The sequence below is a fragment of the Sminthopsis crassicaudata genome, chromosome 6 (assembly GCF_048593235.1).
Source record: "Sminthopsis crassicaudata isolate SCR6 chromosome 6, ASM4859323v1, whole genome shotgun sequence".
Classification (NCBI taxonomy): domain Eukaryota; kingdom Metazoa; phylum Chordata; class Mammalia; order Dasyuromorphia; family Dasyuridae; genus Sminthopsis; species Sminthopsis crassicaudata.
The window spans coordinates 117498799-117524092 of NC_133622.1; the positions used below are offsets into that span (position 1 = coordinate 117498799).

The 25294-nt window shown below is 34.6% G+C and overlaps 1 protein-coding gene across 2 annotated transcripts in view; it reads left to right on the plus strand.

Moving 5' to 3' along the window:
• The window catches only part of ELOVL6 (ELOVL fatty acid elongase 6), a 128449-nt gene that overhangs the window by 100411 nt on the left and 2744 nt on the right, over positions 1-25294 (plus strand). For both annotated transcript variants that reach the window (XM_074275358.1, XM_074275359.1), the window contains exon 3: positions 19651-19802. In XM_074275358.1, the coding sequence (XP_074131459.1) occupies positions 19651-19802 (152 nt within the window). The remainder of the gene's footprint in view (positions 1-19650; positions 19803-25294) is intronic.

The window sequence follows — 25294 nt, forward strand, 5'->3', positions numbered from 1 at the left end:
CTGCCCCCATATAAACACTTCTTAAAGCTATGAGAAAAATTCTTCACTCCCAAACAAAATTCTTTTTTTTTTTTTTGGCTGAAAAAAACCACCAATATAGTTTCAGCTAATTTGTCCTTACAAGAGTCCTTCGAAAACACTAATGACTGGTTCTTATGAAGAAGCTTGTTCAGATGATTCTCCAGGTCCTATGGGAAGTCTTTTGTGGTGTCTAGGGCAAGGCAAAGTCCAAGAGAGAGATTATTTCACAGATGACACCGTCAAGTTTTTAGTTCCTTTGGAAATGACTCTTGGTCATGTAGTACAAATGTATGTGAACTGGAGCTCTGAAATCATTTATGAGGGAAATGATTTCCTTAGCAGTTATAGACCCCCCCCAAAAAAAAGGGTAAGATTTTGCTGTGACCCTAACCCTAAATGCAAAGTCAATCATATCAATTAAGTTCTACCAAAAAATGTATTGATAGTTCATGTAAGGTTGGCTCCAGGACTGCAAAGCTGAATGTATCACAGTCTCTTCATAAAATTTATCTTTTTTTGCTGGGAAAGATAAGTGAACTTGATATTAAGTGAAATAAGGCCATCACAAAGGAGAAGCCTAGATAAAAGTATTGTTAGAAACTTGAAAGGGAGGAGCAACTTCCATTTGGGAGAAACAAGTAAGCATTCTAGAGATCCTGAATTGAGCCTTTTTTTTAAAAGGGAAGGATTTCAATAAAGGAAGGTGGAGGGAGGTAAGGGTAACCTAGACACATCCTATTCTATGTCCTGAATCTTCCTGTAAAACAAGGCACCTCCTGCACACATTCTTAATGCTTTCCTCAACTGGGCATTTGTTAACATTGTTCTTTCTGCCTTCACTACCAGCATTTTTAAAGTCTTATTCTAAATGCCACTTCAGGAAGTTTTCCCTGATTTCATGCAGTTGGCAGTGGACTGTTCCTAAGTTAATCGGTATTATTATTTATGTTATTATTCAGCTTTTGTCAAAAAGGACCAAAATAACATCACAATGTCAGGGTCAGCATACTATATGTCTAGCTGTGGTTTATCATACCAACACAAGATCAAGCACAAGTGAGTTTCTATATGTATAAAATCATTCTAACATGCTCAAGGGAGATATCTAAACTTTGCATTTCCCCCCAGTGCTCAGCAGGATGCATGGTACCATTATAAGTACTTAAGAAACGTTGGCTGAATTAAGTTCTATCTTTGTATTGAACAGTTCATCTCAATAGACTTTCTAAATGAGGATTGAAATTTGCATCTTTAGTTTTTAAAAAATTACCTGTTGTGTATAAAACAATATAGAAGGTAATATGAAGAGTTAGAAAGTAGAAAATAGTTTCAGAGAACTTCTAATGGAAAAGATGAATGTAATGTAATGTTCTAATGTTCTGATTGTCTCTCAATTATAATCCTTCTCTGGGAGAAGGTTTCTTTTCTGTATAATCTTTTCCTCTGTGGGCAGGTTTTTTGGGAGGCTTCTGGAGCTTCCAGCCAGAGCCAAGGTAGAATCTCAAATCCTCTTCTTCCTGAATCCAGGCTCTGAATCTCCTAGAGCTTCTCTGAAGTTCTCCCGGGAAGTCTTATTCATATCCCAGTCTAGACTGCTCTCCAGACTCAATGTTGCCTCTTTTTATCCTCCCAGATAATGGGTTTGTGGGTATTCCAAAGGTGTCAACTCCTTTCAGAAGACTAAATGTGTAAATTCCTTTTAAAGTGTGAACTAAAGGTGTGAACTCTGAGCTAGAGAATTGTTTAGACAACCTGAGTTAGCACCTTGCAATCCTAACATAATGTAAATGAAAATGCATTGATAAAAATAAGAAAAACTAATGGACATAAGCATATTTAAGAAAAGACTACTAAGGAGATGGTCTTGTATAATGTTTCTTTCTACCTGATCTTGTATTTTTTCCTATAAAGTGGAAGGAATATGGTTATATGAAGAAAAGAAGTTGTTGAGGGCATTCTAGGTAATAGTTAATACAATTTGAAAACTTAGTGGCAGGGCCTGGGGCAGCTAGGTGCCAGCGTAGATAGAGAAGCCTGAGCCTAGAGTCAGTAAGATCTGAATATAAATCTTACCTCAACACTTTCTAGCTGTCGGACAAGTCATTTAATCCTATTTACCTCAGTTTCCTCCTCTGCAAAGTGAGCTGGAGAAGGAAATGGCAAAACATTCCAGTATCTTTGCCTAGAAAACTTCTGAAAGCTCATGAAGAGTGAGATACAACTGAAAAAACAACTAAATCAACAAAAAAGAGGCAGGAACAATTGCCAGACTAGTTAATTCCTTGTTTCTTTGCTATATTGCAATATTTAATATTCCTCTCTACTCCTGTAAAATAATTTGATTCCTCAAGTTATTGGTACATTGACCTACCTCCACTCATCAATAATTCATAAGCTCCCATTAATGTTTTTAGTTATCTTGTCATCCAGATAACAGTCCAAAGCAAAAACATTCAATGAAATGGCAGAATAAGAAGATTGTAATAAAACATTCTCTGACTTTACCAATGTGTTTTCCTTTTTCTTCCAGAAAACACAGTTCATTCAGAGCAAAAGCATTTAATGGAAGGACAAAGTAAGAATAAAACATTCTACCATGTACCATAAGATTTACTTGGTTGTAAAACTTTCAACAGGTGTCCTATAAATGTTCTCCAAAACAGAGAACCAGCAAGAATCTGGGCTTAAAAAAAATAGAGAGTTGGAAATTATTTTATGACTAAGATATGATACAGAATTGAAATATCACTAAATAACATATTTAGCAAAACTGACTAAGCTCCTCATTCTCCCTTTCATTGTATTTTTCTTAGATAAACTTTTAGTTCAGGAAACAAAATTCAAGGAAAAGACTTTTTTTTTTTTCAGTCTTTAACAAATTTTAAGTGGAGGCAGTTAAGTGGCAATTGACAAAACAGACAGTAGAACTTGAGTTCAAATATGGGAAGGCCGAAGGCACTTACTAGACGTGTGAATCTAGCCAAGTCATTTAACCCTGATTGCCTCAAAAAAAAAAAAAAAAAAAAAAAAAAATTTAAAGAAAGAATTAAAGAATTATGGCAACTGAATGCAGATCAAAGCATACTGTTTTCATTTTTTTGTTTTGTTTTTTCTTTCTTGTGGTTTTCCCCTTTTCTTATTTTTCTGTCACAATACAATGAATATTAGAAATATGTTTTAAATAATTGTACATGTATAACCTATATCAGATTGCTTAATGTCTTGGTGAGAGAAGAGGTAAAGGAGAGAAGGAAAAAAATCTTTGGAACAAAAATTCTTAAAAAATGAATGTGGCAAAGTATCTTTACATGTAATTGGGGGGAAATACTACTAAGTGAAAAAAAAAAGCAGAGGAAAAAACACAAAAAGGATTTTTTAAAAAAAAAGTTATAAGTGCCATAGCCAGAACTCAGTTTGTATAGGACATAAGTGCTACTTTTAAAAGCTACTCAAGAAATTTATAACAAGCTTCTATGTTCAGATGGAAGCAATGATTTTTTTTTTAAATAGAAGAATAGAGGGGCAGCTAGGTGGCACAGTGGATAGAGCACCAGCCTTGAATTCAGGAGGACCCGAGTTCAAATGTGGTCTCAGACACTTAACACTTCTTACCTGCAAAGGAACCCTGGGCAAGTCACTTAACCCCAGCCTCAGGAAAAAAAAAAAAATAGAAGAATAGAATTATTCAGTACAGGGTGTCATATAGCAATTCAATTTCTGGCAAAGCTTTGGCAAACTTTGTCTCTAGTCATGTTATTGGGCCTTTTAACATTTGACATCCATTTCCAAGGGTAGGACATTATAAACTCAATGCCTGGATCCTGAGATGCTATCAATGTGTATGTACAGTGGTAAATTTTCCCTTGGGGCATTACAACTTATTAGTATTTATCAAATTGAGTGGCTTCCCACTGTGCTAAATATTTTTCTTCTGGGCCCAGTAGTATTGAAAGAAGGAGTAGTAATGTGTGCACATTTAGGGTTAGCCTAATTTGTTTCTGAGGACAGGAGTACCTCCCTCCTAGATCCTTTTAGATTTCATTAGGAGTGCCTTTGTTTGAAAGTGCAAAAGCAAAGTCAGTATTTAAAAACATTTGCAACAATTTTGTATTAAAGTTTTGTTACATAAGCAACATCAAATAAAGAATAAAGGAAATCACCTACAAAATTCAGTTTCCATCTCTGGAAAAAAATTCTCCCAGATTCATTACTCATCAGATTAGTTTCTCAACTTTCACTTTAAAAAAAATTGTTTTCATTATAAAATTGACAGAAATTAACAAATATGAACATATCAATATACAAATGTTTCATTCATATTCTTTTATTTGCTTTTTGCTTACATAACTACCTACCAAATTCCTCCATCTATACATAAAAGCCTTGCTTGTAATAAATAAGTATAAATAAAAACTATATTTTCAGCTGTGGCTGAAAATGTGTAATTCATCTTATTTGAAAATAAATTTACCATATCTAAAAACAAGCCTTATTATTTTCCCCTGCAAAATAGTTCCATATTCTTTATTTCCATCCAAGAGAAACAGAAGGGGAGTCATCATTCACGGAGTCACTTAGACTCAAACCATTAGAAGTTACAGAAGTTTTTGATGGTGCTTCCTCTGGGTATGGCAGAGACATCTAGTAAAAGCCTAACTTACACCCATCCCATGAGGATGCTAAATAAAAGCTAATATTTAATGTAGTACTCTAAGAAACCTAGAAGCACTTTGCATATTTATCTCATGTTCCTCTTGACAGTCCTATGAAGGCATTCCTACCCTAGAATCCTATTTCGAAGGACTCTCTGCAGCAGTCTTGTCTAAACTACTCACCAAAGGAATTTTCTATTATACCCAGCAAGTGTTCCTCTGCTATTTGAAGACTTCTGTAAAGCAACCCATTCTACTTTTAGATAGCTTTAATTTTTAAGAAGTTTTTCCTTAAATCAAGTCTGAATTTGTGCTCCTGATTCTACTCTCTGGGTCTAATCCCTATTTTATATGACAGTCTTTCAGAACTTTAATATAGCTCTGTTTTCCTCCATCCCTTCAACCAGTAAAACTAATCCTTCAGTCTTCATTAATTCTAAGGCATCCTTACAATTTCTCTCATGGTCTGATTTCTCAGCATAAGCAAGATGAATAAAGCCACTTTTAGGATGTCTTCCTTTTCTTCTTTTATTTTGAGTAGTGTTTTTCAGGTACTTCTTTAAATAAAAAGAAATCTTTCAACAATATAATTAAATTATTATATTTCATCTCTTTGGTATTTCTGCTTCACCTAAAACCTCAAAGATCTATGATTTAAGTCACTAACCCCAGATAGGAACTCATCCAAAACTTAGTACATGATCTCTGAAAGTTACTTTGGCCAAATATTTTCATTATTTTGCAGTCAGCCAAAAGATAAACATTATTATTATAAAACACCATTAGCATTGATATAGATTTAACAAATATTACCTCATTTGATTCTCAAAAAAATCTCGTGAGATAGATATCATTACCCTTTTTACAGATGAGGAAACTTAGCTAGATTCCAAGCCTAGTGCCCTATTCATTGCACCACTTTGCACACACATAGTAATCATGTTCAGTTTACTCAAGAATTGCATATTCCCAATTGTGTGGCTAGCATTATGCTAAGTGCTAAGGCTTCAGACTATTGCTACATTTTCCATGTCTTTAGGTAGCTTATATTTTGAGCCCTTCCCAAGTGTTTTTTTACATCTTCATCTTATTCTGAAAGCAAAAGTCATCACAACCTTGTTATTTAAACAACTCCATTCTTGATTCCAAGGTGGCTATCAAGATTGTCTGCTGTGCTATTAAAACCTCTATATACTAGTTTCTTGAGATAAGATTTCCCCCCCCCCCCCAAGAATTCCTAGCTCAATGTGCCAGATCAATTCCTGAGCAACCATTACTAATTTCTTGTCTTTACTGTTTGGAACTACTATTTAATCTGTGGATCCCTAACATCTCTGGTTTCCTTTATTTCCTATCATATCCAGGCTCTTACTGATCATCTAGTTGCTAAGAAGCTCTCCTATTTTCCTTAAATCAAATCTGAATTTGTTTCTTTAAAACTTTTATCTATTGTTCCTGGTTCTATTCTCTGAGTCTTATCCCTCTTTCACATGACAGTCCTTCAGAACTTGAATATCCTTCAGAACTCTGATATCTTTCATCCCTTCAACCAGGTCCACTTTCTGAATGAACAGAAGGGAGAGGTGGACCATGATGTCACACCCATAGCCTTGTTTTCTCATGTGTAGTCCTCCTACTCCCCCAGTAGACTTTTTACTTGCAAAGAACAAATTCCCCTCACTAACTTTTTTTTTTTTTTTTTTCTTGCTCAGGCAGTTAGGGTTAAGTGACTGCCTAGAGTCATAAAACTAGGAAGTGTTAAGTGATAAGAACTCAAGTTCTCCTGACTTCAGGGCTGGTGCTCTATCTACTGAACCAACTAATGTCCCCACTAACTTTTTAGAATAAGAATAATAAACACCCGCATTCATCACTGCCTTGTCCTGCAGAAATGGCATGTTGAATAGGAGTCAGGCTTAAATAAAGAGTCAGAAAGCCTTTGTCATAATTACTATGTTGGCCTGGATAAGTAAACTCAGCTATACAAGGTTCTTAACCCGATGTTTAGACGGACAGATTTTTTTTATTCCAGGGGAGCATCTTCATTTTCACTAACTTTTGATTTCCTTTATAATCCAATATATCTTATTCAGTTAAAAAAGTTATTCTGAAAAGGGGACCATCAGCTTCACCAGACTACCAAATGGTTCCATGACACAAAAATTGTTTTGATTTTAGATATAAAGCATTTGCTCTATAAGACAGAAAAAGTGCTGGTCTGTATTAGTGGAAGAAATTCTACGTGCAGTAGTTTCTACAAAGGATTCTAAAAGGAAAAGTGAATAACTATGTAACACTATTAGAACTAAAGCACCAGACCTAGAGACAAGAAAGTTGAAATCCTTTGCTGACTGTGTCGCCCTGAGAAAGTCTCTCTGCCTCAATTTCTTTATCTATTAAAATGAAGTTAATACATTTGTGTATATGAAAAACTAAAAAGTGACATAATGTAGTGCTATATAAAGAAAAGACCACTGATTAGAGCATAATGAATAGAGTACTGGTCTTGGAGTCAGAAGGATCTGAGTTTAGATCCAGCCTCATGTACTTATCTTTTATTAGCTGTGTAACCTTGGGCAAATCACAATCCCAATTGCCTCAGATAGAAAAAAAAGAATTAAATATGGTTTTCCCAGGCAAGAAGGCAAGATGGTACTAAGGCATAGAGACGGGAAATGGGTATGTGAGGAACAATAAAACCATTTTGCCTAGACCATAGAGTGAGTACAAAAGTTGATACATTAGAAACTTGCAGAGGTTAGAGATAGAGTGTAAAATAAGGGAGGTTAAATGATAAGCAGAAATGATATTTGATTTTTTAGATTTCCCAATTTTTTAAACTTTTTTTCAATAGTATTTCATTTTTTTCCAAATACATGTAAAGATAGTGTCCAACATTCATTTTCATAAGATTTTTTCCCTTTCTCCATTACCTCCCTTCTCCCCAAGACAGCGATCTGATATAAGTTAAACATATACAGTCTATATAGAAAAAACATTTTCTATCCTGAGTCTATTGGAATTGTCTTAGATCACAGTATTGCCGAGAAGAGCATTGATCATCACATAATTTTGCTGTTATTGTACACAGTGTTCTCCTGGTTCTGCTTACTTCACTAGCATCAGTTCATGTAACTCTTTTCAAGCTTTTCTGAAATTCAGTCTGCTTATCATTTCTTATAGAACAATAATATTCCACTACATTCATATACCATAACTTATTCAACCATTCCCCAACTGAATCCTGTACATGTGAATCCTTTTCCTTCTTTTATGATCTCCTTAATTTCCCAATATTTTGGAAAATGTCTCTTTCTGAGTATAATTGTGTCTTCTTTACTGTTAAAGTCAACTTTCCTTTAGAACAGCTCTTGTTATTTTTCAGTCATTCATGCTGGAATGATTTGCTAGTTTCTTCTCTAGTGTCTGTAATTTATAGATAAGGAATTGAGACAAATAAATGGGAGGTGAGTAATTTTTCCAGGATCACACAAGTTAGCAAATTTGGCCAAATTTGAAGTCAGATCTTCCCGATTCCAAGCTCAGTGCTCTACACCATGTAGCTACAACACCTGGTTCAGCCATGGAAGAATATGAAATTCCTGTCTTCTCACATAGTCTTGGAGCTGTACACAGAAGGGAGTTAAGCCTTCTGTTAATGGCAAGCAAATTAAAGGAACAAATGGGTACCTCAGAGCAATCCACTCTAGAAAACACTCTATTTGAACATCTGCTTTAAACAGATGTACTCTCCTTATCAAGAGGATTAGTGGCTAATGAAAGTATCTCTGTATTCCTGTTGAATAATGTCTATGTCTGAATGTCTAAATAAATGTCTGCATGAATCATGTACATTTACCTGAAATGCCCTTTTCCCAGATCTCTGCCTATTTTACCTATTCTTCAAGACTCAATTCAAGCCCCACAGCTAAAACAAAGTCTTTTCTGACTATACTAACTCCTAGTGATTTCCCTCTTAATAGCTGTAGCTCAGGATTTAGCACTTAAACATATCCTGCCTACTGTAGTTCATTGTTCTTTCATTTGCTAATCTTGCCATTCAAACTCAGTTGCAAAAATTAATTCAGTCTTAAGACCATGCTCAGTCCTCTCTGAGCATAGTACCTATTATACATTATTGAAGTACTTCTTATATAGTCATAGTTTTAAGTTTCATAGTTTTAAGTTTGCCTTTTGTTTTAACATTATAATAATTTTTGGATATTCTCTCTGTTCCTAATCAAATCTTCCAATGATTTTTGACTTAAGACAACATGATAAAATATCTTGAGCAGAAAATTGTCAGAATCATTGTGACCAGTCAGATCTAACAGAAAAATCCATCTGCATAGTTATTTGTTGTTTGTCCTTCATTCTTAAATAGGAACATCACGTTGGGGAGATGATATCATGATATGCAAGTGAAATGGATTTGAGTAATATAGGGTTGTACAAATTTACCAGCTTCATTTTCTCCACCAAAGCCATCTGGAACCAGTGGCAAGAAATCTGGATAACTGAAGATGGCCCTGGATGCAGAGGGAGGAGACCTTGTCCTTTTTAAACTAAGCTCAGCATATGAGACATAGCCTCTGGCCTAATTTGAAAACTCATCAAATTGTTTATTGTTGTTGTTCAGTCCTTTCTGGGGCTTTCTTGGCAAAATACTGAAGTGGTTTACCATTTTTTTTCTCCAGCTTGTTTTACAAATAAGGAAAATGAGTCAAACCGAGCTAACTAAGAGTTACACAACTGGTGTCTGAGACCAGATTTAAAGATGATTCTTCTTGATTCCAAACCCAATCCACCATTTACTAGCTGCCCTATATCAGATTGCTAATCTGACCTATTCAGTTTAATCACAGAATCTGAGAGTTGGAAGAAACCTCAATTACTATTTATTTCAATCCATAGCTGATATACTCAACTAATCATCTTTTGTCAACTTAAGCCAGAGAATATAACTATTTCCTGAAAACTACAGCCTAAAGACCTCTAAGGAGGGAAAGCCTACCACCTCTCTAGCCAACCTTTTCCATTTGGGGGTAGTTCTAATTATTAAGATTTTTTTTCAACATCAAACCTAAATTTGTATCTTTGCAATATCCAACCATTACTCGCAATTCTGCTATGTGGGACCATATAATTCGAGTCTGGTCCCTACTCCATAGCCTTTCAAATATTTAAAGACCCATCATCTTCTCCATGTATACTCAGTTCTATTGCCCAGTCCTCCTATGTGGCTCAAAGCCCTTCACCATCCTCTTCACTCTCTACTGCATACTTTCCAGTTTAGCAACAATCTTCCTTTAAACCGTGTTATCTCAGAATTGAATACAGTATTACAAATGAGGTCTGATAAGGACTTATCACTTTCTTATTCCTGGAAGTCATGTGCATTTAAAATGCACAAGATACCACTGACTTCTTGGTCTACCATTTCACACTGCTGAATTTATCCAAGACCATTAAACCCCTAAATCTTTTTCATACAAAATGATGCTTCCCCCATCTTATATTTGTGAAGTTGATTTAATGCTATTTGTAATAGCATTAAATAGGGTAAAAATTAGCACTGCTTAATATTAAATACATTTTAAGAGTAAGGAAAAGGCCAATTAAAAATAACTGACACAAACTGGGCAGGGGTAAGGGGGAGTGCACAGAAAAAAAGAAGGTTCAAAGGGTATCACAGACAAGTAAGGAAACTTTGGAGCAGATATACTGAATTGATGTGTTGGATTTTGTTATTGTTTTTCATCAGCTAGTTTCTAAGTATTTATTAAGTGTGTGCTATGTGCCAGGCAACTAGGTAGCACAGTGGATAGTACACTGACCCTAAAGTCAGGAGGACCTGAGTTCAAATGTGAATTCAGACACTTAACTAGTTGTGTGACCCTGAGAAGTCATTTAACCCTATGTGCCTCAATTTCCTCATCTGTAAAATGAAAAGGAAATGGCAAGGCATGCCAAGAAAACCCCAAAATGAGGGTCATTGCAAAGTCAGGTACAATTGAATTACAATAATGTGCCAAGTACAGCTTTCATTATCTCATCTTTTTCTGTTCTTCATATGTGAAAATGTTTGTGTCTTATCATTTGTAAAGTTTAGAATGATAAATTAAAAAGAAAAAACAAATTATGACACCATCAGTATGGTGAGGAAAACTGCATGATGTAGTGAACAGAAAACTGGATTGAGATTATAAATTTCTGTTGTGAACTACCTACTAACTACTTTGGACAAATGACTGGTATGTGATATTGTTGGGCTAAAAGTTGTATACAGTTTTATGACTCTTGGGACATAGATATGCATTCCTTTCTAGAAATGGTAGCACCAATTCGCAGCTACAATACAATACAATACAATACAATACAATACAATACAATACAATACAATACAATACAATACAATAATTGCATTATTGTATCCATCCTTCTATGTTCCCTCTAACAACTTTCATTTTTATCATGTTTGTAGTTCTTATAGATGTGAAGTGAAAACAGAGTTGTGTTAAAATCATTTTTATGTGATTGTCAGTAGCCAAATTTTTTTTAAGACCTGTCTTTCTTATCTTATGATTTTATCTTTAGGGGAATTGTATTTGAATCAGTTCTGTGTGTGTGTGTGTGTGTGTGTGTGTGTGTGTGTGTGTGTGTGTGTGTGTGTGTATAAAATCAGAACTTTTATCAGACAAGCCTACTACAACAATAATTTCCCCAAATGATAGTTTTCCTTCTAATTTTAGCCACATTGATTTTACTTGGGCCAAAGTGAATTTATACATTCAAAACAAGAATTCTTTCCCCATCCCATTATTGTAAAAGATATCTCCTTCCCTATTCTTTTAATTTGTTTAGATTGTGACCTTTTAAATCTAGATAATGTATTAATATGGAGATTTGATATAGAATTTGAAATATTAACTTCAATCTAATTTCTGCTCATCTGTTTTGCAATTTTTCCAACAATTTTTGTTATCTAAAACACTATATTATTATGTGTATTTGCTTCTGGTTCTTATGTTCCTAATCTGTCCTAATAATAAACTATTGTTTTTCAGCCAGTACCATATCAGTTTATTTTCACTAAATTACTTTCTAAATCTTTCTGTTTTTGGATCTTCCCTATTACTGCTAAGTTTACCACCATCAACCTAATCACCCAAATCATTCATTACCCAGCTGGCATCCTCAACTTTTCACTGTTCCTTATATCTAGTACTTTGCCAGTTTCTTCTCAACATCATCCCAAGAAAATGACTGAAAGATCAGAACACCAGTTTCAAGAATTCAACAATGTTGCAAACTGTATATTGCACATATTAAGGGATTGGAAGGTCCAATATAGCTGGAAGGTTTTATGTTATTTCACTATGCATTCTAATAGATACCATTGAAAGAACCCTAAATTTGGAGTCAGCTAACTTTGGGTCAAATCTATTTTGTCATTTAATAGCTTAACCCCTCTGGGCCTCCTTTCTTCATCTATTAAATAAAGGAAGCTGCTTATGATTAATCCTAAATTCTTTTTTTATTCATTTATTATATCTCTTTTTTAACTAAAGATTCAAGGGTCTTATCTCTTTGAAAAAAAAATGACCAAAAAAAGAGAAAACTATGGAAATAACAGAAGATGGTGGAAAGAGATCTGTTTTTTGGAGCTATAAGATCTGAATTCAAACCCTGCTTCTTTAGGGACTTTTAACCCCCTGGGCTTCTGTTTCTCAATTATAAAATGAGGGAGAGCAATGAATTAGGTCTAGGTCCCTTCTATCTCCTATGCTCTTTTCAAAGAGAAGATGTACAATTTTCATAAATTTCCTAAGGAAATTTTTTTATGATGAATACATAATCAGAAATTGTTAGCAAATTAAATTATGTACCTTTTAACAGTCAGTTGAACCTCAGGAAATCCTTAAAAACACTTCCTACCTCCAGGATTTACTAGCTTTGTTTCTATGAGCAAAAATCAATCACCTCAGCCTCAATTTACCCATCTGAAAGATGGAAAGAATATTTACCTGCGCCTCAAGGCTTTTGGGAAGACTGTGCTTTGCAAGTTTTAAAGAAAGGTGGGGAAATTGTGGTTGCAAACAAACCATTTTTCATTACTATTCCTGCAGACAATTTAAAAAGTGTCAATTCTGTTTATCCTTCATGGTAAAGTGACCATCTCTAGAGAAAATGCATCTTGAGGAAAGTCACAATCAATAAGCAAGCATTTATTCGATACCTATGAGTTAACACTGTTTTAGACAACCAGGATTCAAATCTTAGGCCTTGAGGAGCTTATTTTCTTAAAAAACAAAAGCAAAACAAAACAAAAACCACTACCTTGAATATGTTTTGATGCCATTTAAAAACATTCATTGTAACTATCACCTAATAAAACAAAACAAAACACTGGTGAAAGTGGTCTAATGGGACACAGTGCTAAATGTGGAGTCAAGACCCAACTTTGAATTTCATACCAGGCATTTAAGACCAGATTTGAACTCGGGTCCTCCTGAATTCAAGGCTGGTGCTCTATCCACTGTGCCACCTAGCTGCCCCCCATGATTTTTAAAAAATGTGTTATGAGACCAATTTTTAAAAATAAGAAAGATGATGATCCAGTGGTTTGGGGATAGCAAGGATTTGAGCAGATCTCTGATCCTGAAGATCTAGAAGCCTGGGATCTAGCCAATTCTTAATTATTTCCTGAATCACTTCATGATACTAACTCATTAGAATTTTCTTATAGAAAACACCCAGGCTGAATACATTGCCTCATTTTCCATTGAAAACTAGGACTGGATCCAGCAGTGTTACTACTGGGCTTATATCCCAAAGAAATACTAAAGAAGGGAAAGGGACCTGTATGTGCCAAAATGTTTGTGGCAGCCCTTTTTGTAGTGGCTAGAAAATGGAAGATGAATGGATGCCCATCAATTGGAGAATGGTTGGGTAAATTATGGTATATGAAGGCTATGGAATATTATTGTTCTATAAGAAATGACCAGCAGGAGGAATACAGAGAGGCTTGGAGAGACTTACATGAACTGATGCTGAGTGAAATGAGCAGAACCAGGAGATCATTTATACACTTCAACAATGATACTGTATGAGGATGTATTCTGATGGAAGTGGATATCTTCGACAAAGAGAAGATCTAGTTCAGTTCCAGTTGATCAATGATGGACAGAATCAGCTACACCCAGAGAAGGAACACTGGGAAATGAGTGTAAACTATTTGCATTTTTGTTTTTCTTCCCAGGTTATTTTTACCTTCTGAATCCAATTCTCCCTGTGCAAAAAGAGAACTGCTTGGTTCTATACACATATATTGTATCTAGGATATACTATAACAGATTTAACATGTATAAGACTGCTTGCCATCTACGAGAGGGGGTGGAAGGAGGGAAGGGAAAAGTTGGAACAGAAGTGAATGCAAGGGATAATGTAAAAAATTACCCATGCATATGTACTATCAATAAAAAGTTATAATAAAAAAAGAAAGAAAGGAAGGAAGGAAAGAAGGAAGGAAGGACTGGCCCTCTAAGACTGAGCCAGACCCAGTGGTGTATATACATATAGTGTGTGTATATTAGTCCACTTGAGCATCATAACAATCCTATGAGGACTCTTCATGATGCTATCTGAGATTTCTAGACTAGTGGTATGATTTACAATAGAGGGTAGAGCATTAAACTTAGAGTGATAAAGTCCTAAATTTACATCCTTTTTTTTGTTCAGTTAACTAGCAATGTGTTAGAATAACCAGCTTAATCTATCCCAGGTTACAAAGACTCAAAACTGTAAAAAGGGTGCTACTAAATAGCAACTACCTCACAAGATTGTTATAATGCTCAAATAGATGAATATATGCAATAAATTATGTTTATAATTACTTGTACATAACCCTTACACAGATTTATATATATATATATATATATATATATATATATATATATATATATATATATATATAAATTTTTTCTTAACTTCCAGAATTTAATTTGTATAGTTGTGGCAAAGGGATTGGCATTTTGCCTTTCCGTTTCTGAAAATCTGTCACCCCAGGATTGGTTTGTGTGTATCACAAACAGACCCTTATATTGTGGTGTATGCAAATGTGATGACTGCCTTATTGAGCAGTTCATCCACCTGGACAGTTAGCCCAGTGTGCTTTCATACCCCCAAAGGGATCTTTAGCCACAGAATGTTGAGTGGTGTTCAGCAGCCTCCTGACAATCTGAGCTCTGTCTGCTCAGTGGGTTAGGCCAGTGACTATACCAACATACTTCCTGCAACAGTAGAGGCTGTAGTGTAAAGGCTGCTTCTTTTGAGTGGGGAGACAGATTTTTCTCATAGTAAGGCAATTCATCTGGAAGTGGGAAAGCAAAAGCTAAAGTGGTTTTGTGAATTTAACACTGAAGAAATATTACTATCTGACTCTACTCTTATAGTTCTGCCTTCCCTGAGATTAGAGAAGGATATAATTGTCTAGTTAAAAGAAGCACCTGGAACTATGCCCAAAGGGCTATCAATGTACATATCCTTTGATCCCACAGTGTTACTACTGGGCTTGTATCCCAAAGAGATCTTAAAGGAGGAAAGGGACTCACTTGTGCAAAAGTGTTTGAGGCAGCCCTTTTTGTGGTGACAAAGAACTGAAAACTGAGTGGATGCCCATCAGGAAGGATGGATGAATTAGTTATGGTATATAAATGCTATAGAATATTATTGTTCTATAAGAAACAATCAGCAGGCTGATTTCAGAGGCCTGGAGAGACTTACATGAACTGATACTAAGTGAAGTGAGTAGAAGCAGGAGAACATTGTACACAGCAACAGCTAGATTATACAATGATCAATTCTGATGAATGTGACTCTTTTCAACAATGAGATGATCTGGGCCAGTTCCAATGATCTTGTGATGAAGAGAGTCATTTGCACCCAGAGGGAGGACTGTGGGGACTAAGTGTAGACAGAAAATAATATTTCACTTTTTTGTTGTTGTTGTTTGCTTGCATTTTGTTTTCTTTCTCCTTTTTTTTTCCATTTTGATTTAATTTTCCTTATGTAGCACGATAATTGTGGAAGAATAGCACATATTTAACATATTGGATTACTTGCCAACTAGAGGAGGGAGTGAGGGGGCAGAGAGAAAATTTGGAACAAAGAGTTTTCCAAGGGTGAATGTTGAAAATTATCTATGTTTTAGAAATAAAAAGCTTTAATAAAAGTTTTTTTTTAAATAAAAAGATAAGGACTTAAATGAAAACTCTACTAGGTAGGGTTTTTTGCCTTAATTTTTCTAGGTTGGTTATTTTAGTAGTCCTATTTTTTCAGCTAAGAACTTTTTTTTTTTTTTTTTTAGAAAAAGGTTTTATTGATGGTTTTTATTTTTCTCATAACCATTTATATGTAAATCCATTCCCTTTAAGAAAGAAAAATTTTTAAAATAAATTTTATTAACCAGAATTAAATTAAATGATCCTTGAGGTACCTTCTAATTCTCAAATGCTGTGATTTTGAAAAGTTTGATGATATATGTGTTACTCCACATTCATGGTCCCTTACTTTTGCAAGAAGTGTCAAAGAAAGTGTCTTCTTATATCTCTTCTTAGGTGCCATCCTTAGTTCTTTTAATTTCCTGGAATTCAATTTCACTTGTTTTGTTGTTGCTCTTTCCAGTTACATTGTATTTTCCTGATTCTACTTAATTCACTTGGCATGCTTCTCTGCATTTATTATATTTATCATTTTTAAAAAACAATTTACTTAGCCATTCTCTAAATCAATAGGTATCTATTTTGAAAATCTCTTTAAATTTTGTTTTATATCTGCTCACTCTCTGTCTCTTTCTCTTTTTTTCTTTCTCCTCTTTCCCCTCTATTTTCTTGAGAGTCTTCTCTCCTTATCTCTCCTCAGAGTCACCTGTGATCCTCAATATTCATTATTGTCTCTGACCTGGGCTGGTTCACCCTCCTCTGGCTGCCTGGTTCCCAAGGACTCAATAAATTATAGTAGACTGTTGAAGCTCAGAAATCTTAACCTCAAGTGATCCATCAGCCTCAGTCTCTTCAATAACAGACTACTGTACTTCTCTCTCCCACTTTTAGTTCAGCAAAACCAACTAGCATATCACTTAAGTATGACAGTAGATACAATAAAAACTTCTTATAACAATAACAAAGAAAAAAGATTAAGCAAAATTAGTTGATATAATACCTATTACTAACCACAGGTATCAAAATCTATTACTATAATGTACTATCTCTCCACTTTGAAGTGGGAAGTATCTTTCATGAAGATACAGTATATATAACACAGTATAATTGAGTTGTCTGAATCCTAGATTAGATATGTCTATTCTGAGTTTTGACATCTTTTAGTGGTGTTTTTCTTTAAACCATTAGGTTATCATGCTTATTGTGCTCCTATTTTTTTTATCCCATATCAACTCTTTCTGTTTTCCTCTGAATTTTCCATTCTTCTTAATAATTTTTCTTGGTAATTTATTTTTGTACAACAATCATTTCTGAAGAAGACACTCCTCCAAAAAAAAAGTCCTTCCCACAACTAATGGGACTCTTTGTGACAGTGAAAAGCAAGAACATCCAAGAGAGTGAGCGTATCTGACCATGTATTGTTAATCTTGGTGGGATCTCTGTTCCATTATGTGGAAGGAGAAAGGTTTCTTTCTTTCCTCTGAATCTTTCATTGTTTTTTGGGGTTTTTTTCAATTTCACCATAATTCAGCTGCCTTTAAGTGGTCTTTTCATTTATATTTCTTTATAGTCATTGTATCTTTGTCATCACTTAACAATATCCTATCACATTCATATACCACAATTGAATCAACAAGTCCCCAATCAATGGGTATGCATTTTCTTAAAGTTCCAATTTAATAGTTAATGATTAGTTTTCTGTTCTGGTGTCAGTTAGGACAACAAATGAAAAACTGCATAGTATAATAGACAACTAATTTTAAGCCAGGAACATCTGGAAAAGCTATCTCTGACATATATTGACTCTGTGACTCTGGACCAGTCATTTAATGTTCAGTGCTCTTGGCAAATCTCTAAGACTCTTAATTACAGAAAAGGTACTACGCTATAGTGTAGGATTTTCTTCATCCAGTCGTTCTTTATATCCGTTATATAGTATAGTCCCTATCTTTAAGTTGACAAGGTATTTTACAATTATTAGAATCCTATTTTGAGAAGTTAGAATGGTTTAGAGGGTCTTGTAAGAATGATTGTTCATAACTGTATGCTGATCATATTATCCAACAAACATGACATTAGATATTTTAAGACCCTGAAGCAAAAGATGTTGTGTCAAGGAGTTCCCATTTTAATTGTACTCCAAAAATTAACACATCCATTACCCATCATTTATTGTTCTGAGAAGCAGCTAGGTGACTGAACCTGGAGTCAGGAAGCCCTAAGTTCAAATTCCGCTTCAGACACTTAACTAGTTGTTTGACTCTGGGTGGGTTATGTAAGTTTCCTTCATCTGTAAATGGAGGCTAATAGTAGCACCTACCTCCCAGATTGTTGGAGATCAAATGAGATATTTGTAAAGCTCTTAGTACAGTACCTGGCACATCGTTGATGTTTAATAAATGCTTATTTTCTCCCCTTGTGGTTATCAGAAAGTTGAGCATGTATTGGTTAGAATTGAAATTGAAAAACAAACAAACAAAACCAAGCTTCATTACCCATATGGGGATCCATCTGGCTGTGCAGTTCAGCATTTGTTCCCTGGGGTTTTTAATGTTCCAAAATCCCAACTGATGTTGCTTCCTGAATAGACTGCTATGGTCAGTGGTAGCAGTGTTCACTTGAACATCTTAAAATGAAGAAGAGGAAACAGTATTCATTAGCAAGCAAGGTCTGGCATCTCCTTTTGGCAAATAGGTTCTCAGTTAGATGAAAAGCTGATTCCCAATGATAGAACATGACCCAAAAGCAGGCATAACCTCAAGTATTGAGGCATTTATGAGGCAGTAGTTCTCTATCCAAATCAGTTTCTCTTACTAATTGTTTGAATACACAGTTGTGTGTGTGTGTGTGTGTGTGTGTGTGTGTGTGTGTGTGTATCTATGTGTGTGTAGGTGTGATGCACCTTTGTGTAAGTCTTGGAATTAAGTATGTTTAAGTCTTGTAAGTTAACCCTCAAGTTCTTTCCTGCTTCAAGATACACAAATAGGACAACTAATGTTAATATAACACATTTTCTTTTTCCTCAGTCATTTAACAAACAGATTCTATGTTAGGCACATAAAAGACAAAAGTAAAACAGTTTCTACCTTCGAAGAGCTTACATTCTAGCCAGGAAAGACAAAATGTCCATATCTAGATATACACAAAAAAAGAGAGAAGATAATTTTTCTAGGGTGAAGGAATAATACAAACAACTGAGCAAAATCAAAAGGCCTCATATAAGAGATGTTGCTTAAAGGAAATTAAAGGTTCTAAAAGGCAGAGGTGAGGAGAGAGATCATTTCAGGTATAAGAATAATTCCATACCAATACAAAGACACAGAAGGAAATGGAGGGCCAAGGATGAGAATGAAATGATCAAATGTGGTCATTTATGTAAACATTGCAGTTATTCAATTACAGGGCAAAAAGCAACCTCTGACAGCTTCCAATCACAAGTACTGAGTAACTGGTTAATAAGTGAGTTGAAGTTCTTTTGAGTTTAGATCTAGTCTTAATTATTACTTCTTGAGAAACCAAAATTTCACTGCATGACTCCCCAAAGGTATATAGAAGGCTATGCTCTTCCAAAAAATGGCATCGGGAACTCATTTGTGAAATACTTTGAAATCTTCCTCCAAGGTCTTCAGGCACGTCATATACAATGGTCCCACTATTGTTGGCTGGTTTTTCAATAACATGCTTTGAAATATATGATTGTTGCAAGAAGGAAATCATAATTCTAGAACTGTGTCTTTTCTCTTTTTATTATGAAGTATATTCGGTGCTCTTCGAACTGGTGCTTATATGGTGTACATTTTGATGACCAAAGGCCTGAAGCAATCAGTTTGTGATCAGAGTTTTTACAATGGACCTGTCAGCAAATTTTGGGCTTATGCATTTGTATTAAGCAAAGCACCTGAACTTGGTAAGTACTTCACTTTCTCTGTTTCTTTGTCTTTCTTCTGCCTTTGTCTGCCTATCACACTCTTTTCCCAGACAATTGCATATCATTATGTCTTTAAACCAAAAGTCTTTACACAGAACATATACAGAATTCACACATATATATGGAGAATTCAGAGACAGTGTTATGTAGTAAATGTTGTCAGTGGCCTCCAAATTAAGAAGAATTGAGCTCAAGTCTTATCTCTGAGGCATATTAGCTGTGTAACCCTAGAGAAATAACTAGCACTCTCTCTTTGAGACAATATATTTCAGGTACTGATGCATATTGATAAGATGAGTTTCCCTAATGAAAATACTGCATACTATTGTTGTCAAACTCAGATAGAAGCAGGGGCTCCTAAACAGTTCATAAGAATCTCTGCAGACCTCTTTTTGGGTTAGAAACTACATATATTTATATATTTCTTTTTTAATTTACAAACCAACACATTAAAATCATATAGGAACTACATTTTCAAAGATGCACATCTAAACATTTTCATTTCAGGAGTTTTGATGCAGATTAGAGGATTAAGCTTTTCATTTGGATATTCCTATGTGTTCATTGACAAATGCTAAAATTTGCTCTCTAGTATTAAAAATCCAGGGCTTGAGTAAGAGGAGACAGTTCATCTTTTACAAAGTAATGGGAAATACTGAATGTTTTTGCCATCTCACCAGGTTTTTTTGACCATTTTAGTGTGTTGAAATGGATGTTTGGCATTTAAAACTAAGCAGGGAAAAATAAAATTCAGTTGATTTCTTATAGTTTGAGTTGACATAGTTATCCAGTTTTGTGTAGTTTTTCCACAGAGCAGAAAATAAAAATGGAAAGTCAGTCGAATTCCAGTGAAAGGTTATTTGACTGAGGTCTTAAGGCAAAGGCATACTTAAATGAAAGGAATCTGGGGATTTTAGTAAACTACAAGCTCAATGTGATTCAACATGTTGACATAGCAGCTTGCCCATAGTCATATATGTATGTATTCCTTCCAATAAAAAACTAAAGTAGGTTCAATCTGCAAAGAAAATTCACCATCCAGAAAAAGTAACATGATAATCCCATTATACTCTACTGGGGTGAAACTATATGTGGAATACTGTTTAGTTTCATTATTCAGTTTTTCAATCATATCCTACTCTTTGAGATTTTCTTGTCAAAGATACTATCATGGTTTGACATTTCCTTTTCCAGCTCTTTTTACAGATGAAGAAACTGAGGCAAACAGGGTTAAGCGACTTGTCCAGAGTCACACAGCTAGCCTGAAGCCAAATTTCAACTCAAGAAGATGAGCTTTCTTGACCCAGCACTCCATCCATTATGCCATCTAACTGACCCACTATTTAGTTTGGGAATCCATATTTTGGGAACAGTGATCAAATCTTTCAAAGGAAGACATTTAGAGTAGTAAGGAGATTTGAGATCATGTCAGACAAGAAGCCAGCTGAAAAACAAGCAATCAATGGGGTATATAATAGGAGGAGTTCAACTTTCATCTCTGTTAGTTACTACCCATAATTTGATTCCCTATTCCCACTTATTCCTTTAAGAAATGAGGGGATTTTAAGGCAAATGCAGCATATCCAAAAATTACTCTATGATGAAAAATCTAAAGCCAATAGTAAAGTTACATATACACACAGAGGGGCTGCACTACATAGAACTAGGATAACTAGGTGGCAATATGAATAACATTGGACCTGAAGTAAGGAAGATTCAGATTTCTGAGTTCAAGACTTATCAGCTCTGTCACCCTGGATAAGTCACTTAATTCTGATTGCCTCAGTTCCTCATCCCGTAAAATGAGCTAGAGAATGAAAAGGCAAAGTATCCAAGTATCCTTTCTAAGAAAACCACGAATGGGATCATCACAACTGAAAAAACTAAACACCACCACAATCAAATTAAAGTTTGGCAAAGTTGTCCCTTTCCTTCCCCATTAGCCTACTGTCCCCCTCCACTAGTTAGCTCCATATAGAATTGTCCTTCAGGGATTATTTAAAAACAAATATTCAGAGTATTCCCAAAAATCTCAGAGCCATCTAACACCTTAAAACTACACTAAAATTTTGGGGGATATTCCAGGTGTGTAAGTATGTACATGTATATTCAGTCATTTCAGTTGTGCCCAAATCTTACTGACTCCATTTGGGATTCTCTTAGCAAAGATCTTAGGGAACAGTGCTCCAAGAATTTTTACAAAAAAAAATACCAACCTCAATTGGCAGAAGGAGTTTCTTGCATAATGGAATCATGATTCCAGCTTTCAAGAGAAGCTTTAAACACACATAAACACAAACAGTGCTCTATACATAAGTGCTTGGTTGGATTGATTATATAGTTATAAATAAGAAAAAGATTCGGCTCCCAATCTATGATATTCCCATAGTGCTTTAAGGCCTACAAAGAGCTTTACATATATCATTTCATTTGTTCCTCAAGATAGCTCTGAGATAATTGTGATAGATATTATTTTTATTCTCTTTTTATAAGCAAAGAAGCCTAGTTGGAAAAGTTAAATGCTTATCCACAAAACTATGGGCATAACACCGTTTTATGGCAAATGGGCTGAAGGGTGGAGACAAAGTGTGAGTTTTGTTTTTACTATAGTCCGGCCCTCCAACAGTCTGAGGAACAGTGAACTGGCCCCCTATTTTAAAAAGTTTGAGGACCACTGATCTATATGCATACATATGTTTATGTGGAGAGAGATAGATAGATATATAGGTAGATACAAAGATAAATATAGATATAGTAAAGGAATCCCATTGATACTCCAGTCCGAGAAATCAAGTTCAAATGCTGCTTCTTGTCTTTGTAACCTTGGGAAACCATTAAGCTTTTGTTATCTCAGTTTCTTCATTTGTTAAAAAGAAAAAGAAATAAGGGGGGAGGGACAGAATTTAGTTACATGTCTTCTGAAGTCCCATCTCTAAAATGTTTACTAAGATAACTATGGGGATATCTCCCCAGTATGAACATCAACCAAATAATAAGATCCAAGTCAGTCTCCAGTTCAGTTGATATAAAAATATACATTGGTCCTCACAATAATCCAATGTCACATTAAAAAAGAAAATAAGGATGTAAATTTGGCCAGATTTTTGATTCCCTTAAGCAATCTGATTTATTTCTCAAGGGCAGTCCTGGTGACCAGAACTCTTTGGTTTGTTCTGTGGTTAGGTGACAGAAGCCAGTTAAATGACATTGTTCAAATATGTCCAGTGTACATTATCTATACACAAAAAGAGTCCATATACTTCCTCTAACAGTTAGTGATACTACTGAAAGTCACAAGTTGTCATTGACCACATACAGGAATTTGTGTGTTAGTTGTTCTGGGAGTTAATAAGCTTCCCTGTCTTAGCTATTTACAGTCTGTAGTTCCTCTGACAAATCATTTAATCTCTCTAGATTTTCACTTAAAATGTAGAGAAATATATTAGATGTTCTTCTTAGCTCTTAATATTATTATTATCTATTCATACACAAAGATTTCTTATGATCCTTGATTCTCTTAAAATTATTGAGAACCCCAATTTAAATCCAACCCAACCCCAAAGATCTTTGTGTTGAAATGAGCTATCTCCATAAATAGTTAATTTATGTAGATAATTTTAAAATATTCACTCATTTAAAAATAACAAAATAGTAACATTTTAAAGAAAATTTTATTTTGCAAAACAAAAAATTTAATATAAAAGAAAGCAGCATTATTTTAGATATTTTTAATATTATCTGGTTTAATAGAAGACTACTGAATTCTCCTATTTGCTTCTACATTCGATCTGTTATAATACATTGTTTTGGTTTATGTCTATGAAGATAATCCAGCTTCTCAGAGATCTGTAGTTAGGAAAGGGAAGAGTGTTTTAATAGGCAAAAAACATCATAGTATTTTCATGAAAAGGATTTTGATTTTTTAGACTCCTTGAAAGGATCTTGGGATCCTGCAAAGCACACTTTTGAGGACTGCTGTTTTTGTTTATAAGTTAGACAAGATGGTGGCTGAGTACCTTCAGTTTTCAAATTCTATAATTGTTTTTTTCCTTCCAGTTGTAAACTGATGATTCAAAAATGAGGGAAGAAAGGTAATTGGTTGTGTTATAAAAAGTAAAGTATTATTCTTAGGATCACAGATTTTAAAGATACAAGGAACCTTTAGAGATAATTGCATTCAGCCTCCTTGTTTTATAGAAAAGATAGGCCATAGATGGTAAGAGCTTGGTTTCCAACTCAGGTTCTCTGATTCCAAATCCCTTTTCCACTGTATCATGCTGTTTCCAAGACCACAGGCCTGTCTTCTGAGAGATAGGAACATTTCTTTCATGAGAGATATTTAAATTAATTTTTTGTGATAACTTTTGTCAACTTTCAAACTCTCCTTTTTAACAAAGTTTCTGAATTTGAATTTTTTGGACATTTATCCTTTTTTAGATCTTGAAAGGTAGTCTTTTCCTTAATCCCAGCTTCTGTTCCCACTTTTTAAGCTCCCTTGTTTTCTTTCATCAGAAAGAGGGTTATTTATTTAGAAGGGGAAAACATATTTTATTATATATAATATTATAACTATTATCTATAGTATCCCATATTAATTTCTAGGGCCACATTTCCTTCAGAATTCTATGATCTTGCAGTTTTTATTAAATCTTCTTCCTATCAAGAAGGGCTTTCTCTTTTAGCCATAAAACAATGAGCTTATTTCAGTGAATTGTAGGGTTATAGTTGATCAGAATAAGTGAGAGGAAAAGAGCTATTGTCTTTGTTTTGTGCATCCTAATTTATTGGTTGCCTGCTATTTGAATGGCACTACAAACATGCTGAGACTAAGTTTTGTGAAAACTTGGAAACATCTATTGTGAGTGAGGCTGTTGCTCAAAATTGAGTGCACCATTGTTTTTTAAAAACTCTTGACTCAGCTTTGTTCTGGCCAATTTTGCCTATAGAACTTTGATGATCTGTAAGCACAGAAAGTAAGGACCAATATGTTTCTCTTTGTAAAAGCAAACAAAGTTTGCACCACAGAAGCTGCAGGATGTGTCTAAGTTTCTCAAGACAGAATGATGGCAAAAATTTCAGTATTATAGGAATAATAGCAACAATAACAACAACAATAATAAAGCATCTGAGCAGAGAGGTCAAATTTAAATTGAATTTCCTCTTACAGTCCAACTAGAATTAACATAGAACTTTCTGATTTTAGTGATACTACATTTTGATTCTACCATTCTTAGTACTACTCAAAGTATAGCTATACTCCTAAATACTTTTAAAGTCAAATTCTTATAGGGTCTTCTTCAAAGAGACTTTCTTGATCTGATGTGATCTATATATGCTTTTTAATTTTTGAAGTTCCTTTTGATAGAGATGAATACTCCCTAGAATGAAAAATTATATATATGATCATGGAATTTTATCTATTTTTTTCCATAAATACACTATGGTACTAAAATCCCCCATCATGTTTCCAG